General features: G+C 37.5%; 1 protein-coding gene across 1 annotated transcript; it reads left to right on the forward strand.

Annotated features, from left to right (window-relative positions):
* The first annotated feature begins 1,789 nt into the window (after nucleotides 1-1,789).
* LOC306850941 (LIM/homeobox protein Lhx1-like) lies at nucleotides 1,790-9,515 on the forward strand. Its single transcript, XM_079386921.1, has 5 exons — nucleotides 1,790-1,974; nucleotides 3,333-3,556; nucleotides 4,153-4,430; nucleotides 6,313-6,478; nucleotides 7,770-9,515. The coding sequence occupies exons 1-5, from the start codon at nucleotides 1,805-1,807 to the stop codon at nucleotides 8,147-8,149; spliced, it is 1,218 nt and encodes a 405-aa protein (XP_079243047.1). The 5' UTR covers nucleotides 1,790-1,804; the 3' UTR covers nucleotides 8,150-9,515.
* The last annotated feature ends 2,230 nt before the right edge of the window (nucleotides 9,516-11,745 follow it).

Here is an 11,745-nt window from a genome sequence, read left to right on the forward strand (position 1 = left end):
CACATACACTTGAAAAACACGATGTATATTGCTTAAAATCAGAAGAACGGACTTAACAGATCTAACAAAACACCACAAGGTGTTTGGGCCATTAGAGGCTGCTGAGGTGATCTAAGATCCTGTAAAGTTTAGAGCCCTCTTGTCTTTCACTTTCTCTCGTTTAACAAAGGACCAAAGGAGGATGTAGTTCTTAAGTTTCTTTTCGTTGATTGAGTGACATAGTTTAAAAGGTTACACAAACTGTCTGCGTAAATTATTTAAATTGAATATAAGGAATATATCTTTAAAAGTTAGTTTTTAAATCTGCGTAAAATTGTTTCTAACTGTAGGAAATTGAATGGTTATAAATTAGATTTAGTGTCAGCGAAGAAGAAATGAACTATTAAAGATTTCGCCATAGACATATAAACGTATGATCTTATAAAACAAAATAGCCTACGTTCTTATTTTATGGCATATGCTACTTCATGAAGGATTCAGGAAACATTCTGTTGTCTTGATAGTTAGTTACATGTCAGATACAATTTAAATAAATAAATAAATAAAAATCATATCATGCTTGTGCTGCTATTCGATATATAAAATAATGAAGAAAAATTACCAATACATATTCCAGACTAAGCATCTTTACGCCAGATTTCTTTTTAAGAAATAAACGTTACCACAACACAACAGTTTTCACAGCATGGCGCATCTCAAAGTACTGACACATGATCTATATATACATAAACAATGCTTAAATGATCAGATATGAACCTTACCAAACGCTTCTCTCGTTCCTCGGTTCCACCAGAACGGACGAATGACGAGAAAAATGAAAAATAAAATTTAAGAAGACTTTCGAATAGCAAGCTCTGTTTTCTGACTCTCCACATTAACTAAGATATGACAGTTTCTGGGATTTTTGACAATTGGTGTCTTCTGTTCCCTATAAATAGCGCAGAGTGTGCCGGTAAAGCGGTGAGGGGATAGCTAATGGTTACTTGAACGGAAAGCCGCTGATTGGCCTCGGTCCGGAGTGACGTCAGGAGGCTGTGAATAAGGCTGGCTCGTGTGCTTTCAGGAACATGCAGAACACCGGAGGCTGTTCGGGGATAGTCATCAGTCCTGCAACGAGATGCCACGCGCATTCTGTTCACACTAGCATCTTTCACCTCTTCTGTCTTACCGAGGAAACAGCACACGTTACAGAGGGAGACGCACTTTTCAAAGCGTTTGGCCATTGCATCTTTCAGAGGACGTAAAAACAGTGGATACGTGGACATGGTAAAGTGCACTCTAGTGTCTCTGGGCTCGCATGTCTCGTGTGCTAGTTCCGTCCAAGACCGGTTGCGTTAGATGCTTGTTTATGATAAACTTTAATGCACATCATCACCACCAATGCTTCACCTTGTTATTGACAACGGCGACGTGCTTTTTTCCGCAATGATGTCCTTGTCTTTGTAACCAACAAGCAGTTGGTGTTTTGAAAGATTTCTCTATGCTGGCTTCATTTATGCATCTCAAAATTTGGCAAGGAAGAGGATGAGAAATAATGACTGACAACTGAAGCACTACCTCATGAGAAGATCCTCTTTTATTATCCTGATTTTGGACCGCTACAGGTCCATCCAAATACACAGAAGTGGTGAATATAATTAAAACTTCTTGATCTTTTCCTTTCGACCCTGTTCGCGAAGACTGACTTGGACCATCCTTCATCATTGCGACCCTTTCCATTCTCTCTTTGGAAAGAGAGAAAACAGGAGCAGACTCTCAGGTTGTGGACACCACGGCAGTAACTGTGGGAGCACATCCAAAGACAATGGTCCACTGTGCGGGCTGCGAGAGGCCTATATTGGACAGGTTTCTCCTTAATGTTCTGGACAGAGCATGGCACATCAAGTGCGTACAATGCTGCGAGTGCAAATGTAACCTAACAGAAAAATGCTTCTCTCGAGAAGGAAAACTGTATTGCAAAAACGACTTCTTTAGGTAAGCTCCTTGCGAGAGTTCGACTCATAAAATACATCATGTAGATATATTACTGTGATACATGGAAAAATGTTAGTTTATTTAATATCATGCTCTTCAAAGATACTGGTATAATTGTCTACAAGAACAATAAAATACGTTGGCAATATTTTTAAAAATCAACATAACAGACATAACTGGTTGTTAAATATTTTTTACATTTTTGTGTAATTTACCATTCATAGGTTAGGCTATACATATAAAACCAACATATAATTTTAAAATGATATTAATTTTTAAAAGCGGTTTCACTTATTTGGTAAGTAGCTTAAAACACCAACATGCCTTAAATGTAATAAATCAATCGTTTCTCAATCACTCAAAAATATTTACAGTGCTCCTGAAAGGTAGGCTACTGATTTTTCTTCTTTATTAAATTTAAATTCAAAATCGCGTTAAAGCTTTACACATTGCATGATACGCGTATCCAATTTAGCATGATTTCATTAGAATTTAGGACTTGCATTCACACTAACATGAAGTGTGATCCTAAGTACTGTCAACACGACCGACTTATTTGATTCTTTGATTAGGACGCCCATTAATTAAATGCTTGTTAATTTGAATTGTTATGTAAAATGACGAGCAGATACACTAATAGTCTGTGTACTCGTCCGCAGCAAGGGGTTTGAAGGAAATCACACTTTGTTTACAGCGAATGGCAGCCAGGGAAGCCGCAGGGATGAATGCTTTGCCAGGGTAGTTGAAAGTGTAACGCGGCCCAGTGGCAGGCTGTCTGTACAGCCCCGCGTGTGTTTGCAGTGGTTCGAGTTAAGATGTGATAAGTGGATTTGAATAATAAACGACTCTGAGCTGGAAACCCTCAGACAATGTAATCACAGACTCAGAATCAACAATCTGTACAGAGAACCACAATACACATTATTGGTCATAATTAAGTGGTGAGTATTTACTGCAGTGGTGTTTGTATTGGAAGAATGTGCATGTACTTTTGTTAAGGGTGATTGTTAATTATGCTTTAATACACACGAAAGCACATGCAAAATAAATCCAAATTATAATAGAATTTTATTTAGGCCTTCAATTTGATTTATTTCTACAACATAAATAAAAAAAACATAAGAATACATATCTAAATTTGATTTTAACAACTGTATAAACAATAATTGTGATACCTATTTTTCCCCAAATAACTGATAATATTAAACATTTACGAACACTCATTTTATGTACACACAAATATAAACGATGCTATTCCATCACCTTGGTCTCAGTTGATGAAAACAGATTCCTTTATATTTGATCTACTGTTTTACTGTGTTTTAGTGACCTTTTTTTCTTGGTCTATTCATTTGCAGGCGCTTTGGAACAAAATGCGCGGGTTGCGCTCAGGGGATCTCGCCGAATGACTTGGTGCGGAGGGCACGGAGCAAAGTGTTTCATCTGAACTGCTTCACATGCATGATGTGTAACAAGCAACTATCCACGGGGGAGGAATTGTACATCATAGACGAAAATAAATTTGTCTGTAAAGACGATTATTTAAGCAGCACGAACGGAAAAGACACCAATCTTCTTTCAGGTGAGTAAAATGAATTAAATGATACGAGAACTGGGGGAAAAATGCACACTACACTCGCTAATATCGCGCTTTATAAATAATACTTAATATAGGCCTATTCAATACTTTAGATTAATACGGTATCTTTTGATCTAAAAAAAAAAATGAAAATGTTTGAGGAATATACACTTGGCTGTCTTGAAGTCCTTTATTCAATATAATGTCTCACAAAAAAGTAAAAGAAATCTTCATAGGGTGTCATCCATAATATATTTCGAAAAGCATTTCATTTTTTATTTCATGTAAAATGAAATACAGATTTTGCTGCATTCATTTTCTGGCCTATTTCTAGCCAGTTTATTTTTCACTGCTGTAGACTAGTGCGTTGTGGCAGTTCTTTCAGCTCTAAATACCAGTGTTTCTTTGTCCTTTCTTTGTTTATTCGTTTCTTTTGTTTTATTAAATCCTCTGTTTCTTTATTTTTATTTTTTCTTTGTATTTATTTATTTCTTTTACATTCCTTTGCTTAGTGTCTAACACTTCTCTGGTCCCCATGTCTAATTTAGAGGTTTTTATTTCGACCCCCTGTTTCCGACGGTCCTTCTTTGCCCATTCAGTTACAGCTTGCAGTGATCCTAGTTTATCGCCAGATTCGCAAGACCAGCTACAGGACGATGTCAAGGATGGGGAAATCGCGAACTTATCGGACAAAGAAACGGGTAACAATGAAAACGATGACCAGAACCTCGGAGGCAAACGGAGAGGACCGCGTACCACCATTAAAGCAAAGCAACTGGAGACACTGAAAGCGGCGTTCGCGGCGACCCCCAAACCAACCAGACACATCAGGGAGCAACTGGCGCAGGAAACGGGGCTCAACATGCGAGTTATTCAGGTAAACCTACATATTATAACTACATAATTACGCCAATACTTAACAAACTGTATTTACTTTGAACTTATAATTGCTATGCTTGCTGCTAGTAATTTTGAAGATGAACACAATGAGATAGGTCCATGACGAGAATTTATAGTGTGTGATTCCTAAGATATCATGTGGTACAAATTTCTCTTCCTGGCTGAAATAGAAAAAAGCGCACGCGCGCCTTCATTGTGCCTCTTCTTTCCAATCCTTGAGGCAAGACTATTTGAATAGAAATGAGGACACATCTTTGCTGGCACCTGTAAATATTTGGAAGTAACATTTATAAGGTTAGCCTTTTTATACTTGACTCGAGAGATGGAGAGGCACGCCAGCTGGCATCAGACTGGTGAGAACGATGGGAGTCTTGGCAATGCAGCGCCATCACGTTTTGCGACCACATTTAGACATGCTGTGACGGTTCTCAGTCAAGTGGAAACGCAGAAATCTGTCCCTGTGTCTGTCAAAGTACCTCATACTAGGTGGTTTTCAGTGAGAAATTGAGAATCGATCCTTGCTTTTTTGTCGAGTGAACCGCTGAACAATGAGAGTCCAGCCAATGTGCGCAGTACATTGGCGAATGTGCGCCCTCATTTACGCACGCTATATTGGATTTGTCAGCATCGTTTTAAAGAGCCTCATCTTGGTCATTTTTTCTGCGTGAGAGATCCGATAAGATGCACAGATAAAGCATCATCATTGTTATAAGCGTCTTAATAGATTGGTGCTGTGGGGATAAAGCCCTAAAATGAGACTGAACGTAAGATCAAGAGCAGGGAAGGGGTTGAGATTAATAGAGTGGCGAGGTTGGATATTTAAGACCGTCAGAGTAAACTATAATTAGCAAAAGGAATTCAAGGGTGGATATATAGATTACGAAATAATAACTGCATAGAGCCGGTTAATATATCGGTAACCACCCTCCTATTAAGTATTAATTAGAGATTTGAAGTCCCCGCTGCTGCCCCCTCAGTCGGAGTAAATGGAGGGTTAAAAGATCATTAAAGTGAGGTTAGATCCGACCCTCTAACAGTGACGATAATTACGAGTAATCTTGTCACCACAATACGAATGTATTCTGTCACCTCACAGGCCTACCTCAGTAGACTGTGAAGACACTGCTCTGAACCAATAAAAAATGGTAAACTTGACATGTAAACATTAGGCCATAGTGTCAGACTGTTAGGTCTGCAGGTAGGTTGTCTTATTTTAATGCACCACTCTTAAATTATTATTATTTTTATCAATGCATACTAATAAAATAAAATACTAAAGTGCAATTGCTGCCTTAAATGTTCAAGTCAAAATGGTGCCAAAGGCCTGCAGGTATTTGCATTTCTGTCCACTTTGAATTACTAATAAATAAAACCGAGTTGACCCTCTGAAAACTAAAATTAAGTAGAAATGGCAGAAATGATTGTGACAAATTAAATGGGTGGAAACAGATGTTATAATTCTGACACCATTTAAGCAGTGCAGATCATAAAATGTATGTCACATACACAAAGAGATTAATAAAACGTATTATTATTATTTTATTTTTTTATCAGGTGATATATGCTTTTTATTTTATTATGATATATGTATTTATATAACTAAGCACAGAATCGTAATAAATTAATAGGCTACTTATGTAATTATTTCGTGAAGCTCCACATAACCTACAATTCACGCTATTATTGTTTTTACCATTGTAATTAATTACTGTGATGTGCTCCTCTATATCTCTGACACACTTTTATAAAATGTTACCGATTTTAGAAAAAAAAATACTACTAATAAAAATAATAAAAAATAATAAAGAAAACGATAAGCAGTTAATAGGTTTACATTGCTATTTGTCCATGTGCACTAGGTATGGTTTCAGAACCGGCGGTCCAAAGAACGGCGTATGAAACAGCTGAGCGCGCTCGGCGCGAGGAGACACGCGTTCTTCCGGAGTCCGAGAAGAATGCGAACGCTCGTGGACAGACTCGAGCCTGGAGAATTAATTCCAAACGGCCCGTTTTCATACTATGGAGGTGAGATATAATGGCGTATTGTAGACTTATCTATCTCAAACATTTGTGTGAAATATGTTTTTCTTTCTCGCGCTGGTTTCATTCGTTACGCATCAGAAGTGAAAATGGTTGACTTACGCGACAAATACACGTTCAAGATGTTTTTGTATATGTCAGTTAGTTTGTGTTTTAAATAGTTAAATGGTCTGCAAATATAAATTTTGTTTTGTTAGGGGCTTCTGAACGTGGACAATTAAACTAGCTACTGGCTAATATTTCATGTTATCCATGTGTTTGATGCTTAAATGGGTGGTGATGGCGCAGTGGATAAGACACATGCCTTTGGTGTGAGAGACCCGGGTTCGAATCCACTGTGAGACACCAATGTGTCCCTGAGCAAGACACTTAACCCCTAGTTGCTCCAGAGGTGTGCGACCTCTGACATATATAGCAATTGTAAGTCGCTTTGGATAAAAGCGTCAGCTAAATGAATAAATGTAAATGTTTTGATATCGTCAAACAATTGATTGATATGTGTTGTGTTGCTCCTTGAAATTTTGACAGCTGCTTAGCCCTTCCGTCCATTTATTTTATTTTTGAATCTACAACGGCGTGCATGTTCCGGCATTGTACATGTGTCAACAGCATTGTATGTGTGTTTTATTCAATCTAGTTTAGTTTTATTTCACTTTATATGTTACCTAGTTTTATATATATATATATTATATATATATACACTTGGACAGTCTTGTGAATCAAAAGTTGTAGGTTATTACACACATCTTTATTGTTGCTATCAGGGGATACAAATATTGATTTAAAAAACCTAGCATCTTAAATTAATATAAAATTCCTTTTTGTGAATTTTGTTATTCCAACTAAAATTCCAATATTACAAACAAAGTGTAAACAAGTGGCAATAATAAAAACCAGTGTGAAACTTACTGTCAAAAATAAACATTAAGTACAAACCTCATTTTTCCTATATTTTCATAATCTGCTAGGTTCTTGTCCATATGCATGAAACAAGGCAGTTATTGTTATATATACACTATCATATCAATAACAGCTTTGTTTTATTAGTTTTCAGCTGTTCAAAGCCTTCCTCCCTGTAATTAGCAGAGCTTTGTTCTCCCCACCCAGCTACATTTGTGAATTTGGTGTAACATGTTCTGTGACTAATGTGGCATATTGAGATTTGTTCCAAAGAACGACAGACTACGTATTCAATTAATTTTTAAACAAGGAGTTTTCTTCTGCTCTTTGTTTCTAAATCTAAACCACAATTCTTGTATCCTCTGTGCATCTGCAGATTATCAAAGCGAGTACTATGGTCCAGGAGGGAATTACGACTTCTTTCCCCAAGGCCCTCCATCTTCGCAGGCCCAGACTCCTGTAGATCTCCCTTTTGTTCCATCGTCAGGACCAACCGGTACCCCGCTAGGGGGCATGGACCATCCTATCCCAGGCCACCATCCATCCAGTGAAGTACAGCGCTTTTCAGACATCATGTCTCACCACCCAGGAGACTCACCCAGTCCAGAGCCAGGGATACCTGGACCCCTGCACAGTATGTCCTCAGATGTTTTTGGACCCAGTCCGTCCTTTACATCCCTCTCCCTCAACGGCAGCGGATACAGCAACCACCTCTCCCACCCTCCATCAGAAATGAACGAGGGCACGGTCTGGTAGCTTCTGTGAACGGACATTTCGGCAGAGAGAAATTACAATAAACAAAGGAAGGAAGGAGGGAGGGTGGGAACAGGGACACTGGCCGCACATTCTGGTTCTCGTTTTTGTCTTTTTTCCCCCATTTTTCCATGTCATAAATGTGGTCGGACAGCTCACAGAGAGATTGACATTTACCTTCTTGAACTCGTTGTGTTGATGTTCCGTTTCCTTCTTTCTTTCTTTATCACAAGACCGAACTTAAGAAGAGAAAGAATTGATACTGTTGACCCAGTCGCTGTATGAATTCAGCTATGAGGCCCAGCGTAGCAGCGTCCCTCCAGAAGCTAAACGCTTGTACCACCGTTAAACCGCCGCTCTAAAAACAGCGATTGCAACACATTAACAGCGTCAGCTACCGTCAAAGACTTGTCAGCTTTACAGAGAAACACCCAAGGCGGCTGATCTAATGCTAACCTGCAATGTTGACTCCAGGAAAGATCTAAGCCGTCAGACTAATTTATTTATTTGAAAACTCCTCAGACCTCCTTGCCTTTCAAGGCTCTGCCATACTGACACTTAAACAACCTTTTCGACACTAAATAGTTTCTGAAGGCCAGCGAGAAAAAGCTTTTTTTTCTCGTTCTGGACATATCCTGTTTTTTGTTTTGTTTTTTCCCAAGAATTCCACCAAATCTGAAGAAGTTAGCCTTTAAAAGGCAAAGTGTTAAAACGTTTATGGATGGTAAACCCTTTATTTAATGGAAGAGAACTTGAAATGTTGATAAATGAAGTCTACCTTCTAAAATTATTTTAACAAGGGTCTGAAAGGGACATAGAACAGTCAAGTGTTTACGTAATATATTTAATTCAGGAGTTAAAAGTATCAACCATGATTTAGAACCTCTTGATCCAGAAAAAATGTTCCAAGCAACCAACCAAACTTTTGTATTGATTTTATTTATATTGTATGATGAAAACAAGTTTGCTGGGGTTGTGGTTCACTGTGCTAGTTTGTACAAAATGTTGTTTACAAAAAAACCTGAAAAAAATAAAAAAATCAAGTAGACAGTTGCCAAATAAAAACATAGCACAAATACTGTAAAAGTGCTTTGCACCATTATCTGCAGAACGTGTTGAAACAAAGTGTAAGTGTTTAAAAAACAATGAGAGGTATTGACTTCTTATTTTTTTTAGTCTGCTGAAAAGAACATTCATAAATTGTTAATATAACATACTTAGACCTACAAGTTTTATTTTTGTGTCTTTAAAGGAAAATCCAAACTATTGAAATTGATGGTCAAATGTGCAGCAAGCAGCTGCTACTTTCTTTAAATATCAAATTCTCATGGTATGTCTTTTATTGTTCTAATAAACCTAAGCTTACGTGACCTCCAGTGCATATTAGACCATTCACTGTATAAATACATGTTCAACAAATTTGTGAGTTTTTAATAAAATTAGAAAATATGAAATTCAGATGATAGGTGCTTTTCCTTGGACTAGCTGAGCATCAAATACAAGCAAGCAAGCAAGGGGATTGTCCATGTCTTGAGATGCTCGCTTTAGTATTTAGAAGCTGGTTTCTGAGAAATATGGCTTCTGAAGAATATTCCCGAGTGTTGCAGTCTAGCTCAGAATAGCACTGTGAGACATTAGCATCTCTCAGGATGAACTTGACATGGTGGAGGACACCACATAACCCTCACAAGGTTGTCTAGCCTGCTATATGTGCAACACTCTTGTGATGTCCTTTCATGAAACAGCATTTGATAATATTCACAAAGCATAATTTACTCATCGATTGAATCAGCTAAATCAAATGTTTTTGTTTGATGCCTTGAGATTGTGGTTGTACTATTTCCACTTCGAGATATACTGTGAATGGAAATGTATTTGCCATATCCTTGCTGAAAAGCGTGAGGTTTGCTTTCAGTGCAAGCAGGGTTAAATAGTCACAAGCTGAGAATATTTAAACTGATAATATTCTTTTCTGATGCTTATCTCTTCATTTTCATACTCCAAAAGAAACAAAAATCTTTCTTTATTCATTCATTCATTCTAAAAAAAATTATTTTAAAATGTAAAAGTTAAAAATGTGCTGCGTCCTGAAAATACGTTTTGTTGCCTATGTACTTAAGAGCAGTAATATAATTTGTTTATAGCACCTTTGGCAATGACTATATGGACAAGTTGACAGTACTTTTGTGTTATACAAGTGTATCGTTATTTATATTTTATATGCCAGCATCATAAATTAATTCATAATTTTTAGTTTTTATTTTTGGCTATGCTAACAAGATCTACTGAAGGCCTAATGATCAGAACAATCACTTTACTATACATTAGAAGCATCTCTGAGTCATATATAAAACAAGAAAAATCTTAAAAGGTGGCATTAGACATGCAGAGCAACACCTACATCTGCGACAATATATATATGGAGAAACAAGTTAAAAAGCGACAAACTCATCGCTGAACTCATCTCATTTCATATCTCAATTCATAGTCAGGGAAAAACAAAAGAGTCAGATGAGATTCAGTGATTTGACTCTCAGTGGGGAGCGTATGTGGGGGGAATCCTTCACAGGTACGGAGGCAAGGAAGACGGGCATCAAATTGAGCCTGCTGTCTGGGGGAAAAGCCTTTATCTCATTGCAGTGTGTGGTTTTAGTGTGAAGGAGCCCAGCGGTGCCCCTGCTGCACCCAGCACATAATCCACTATGAATTAATCATGGTCCTGAGAGTTAAACAGGCCTGCGGGCCCTCCTGAGCCCGGGGCTTAACCACACCGCTGACTCCATGCTCTGTCACCCGGGAGGCCAAAGCTCTTTAAATTCAAATCTCATATTGATTGATCATCGACTATTGGTTCGGCCTGACCTTGTCGACACATTAAATATAAATGTTTGGAGTGTTTTTTTAAATCTTGAGAGCAGGATTTGAATACAGACATGCTTCGCACTAATGTCATAATTTTGATGTGATGGTCAGTTGGAGGTGACAGGTTTATGTTGCTTAATACCCACAGGATGTGTATTTCATGCATAGTTTATTAACTGAGGGATTTCTCTCTGTGCTGTTGTTATTGATTCCAAAGCTTATCAACATATACACTGCATATTAAATATGGTCATGTAAAAAGCTGATGTTTTAAAAAAAATCTATTTCACTCATTCAGTTCTTCCTATCAATCATTATAATGCACATAGCACAAATCTAGTGATATACAATGAGCATTTTAGCTGATTTTCATTCTAGCAAAGACGTTTGAAGAAACAACAGAATCAGTCCAGAGTGACCATCCATCTATAACCAGGATTTTTTTCCCTAACAAACAATGATTTCTCCAAAATAAGCTCACTGGGAAGACATACGTGTACCTACATTCTTTTTTTTCTCTCAAAACTCCAAAAATATACCTATACTTGCAATTCACTGCAGTTTCCACCTGAAATGAACACTAATGGTAATAAAACATGAATATGTTTTATAATATTTAGCCAATATGTCTTTTGGTGAATACTTGATTGATTAAAACACTGTGCTTTGCATCAGAAAGATAGACAAACAAGTCTAGAGGACGTGAATATCTGTAAGGAAATAAGGAATTCAAATGT

Source organism: Barbus barbus (assembly GCF_936440315.1).
Source record: "Barbus barbus genome assembly, chromosome: 31".
In the NCBI taxonomy this organism is placed as follows: domain Eukaryota; kingdom Metazoa; phylum Chordata; class Actinopteri; order Cypriniformes; family Cyprinidae; genus Barbus; species Barbus barbus.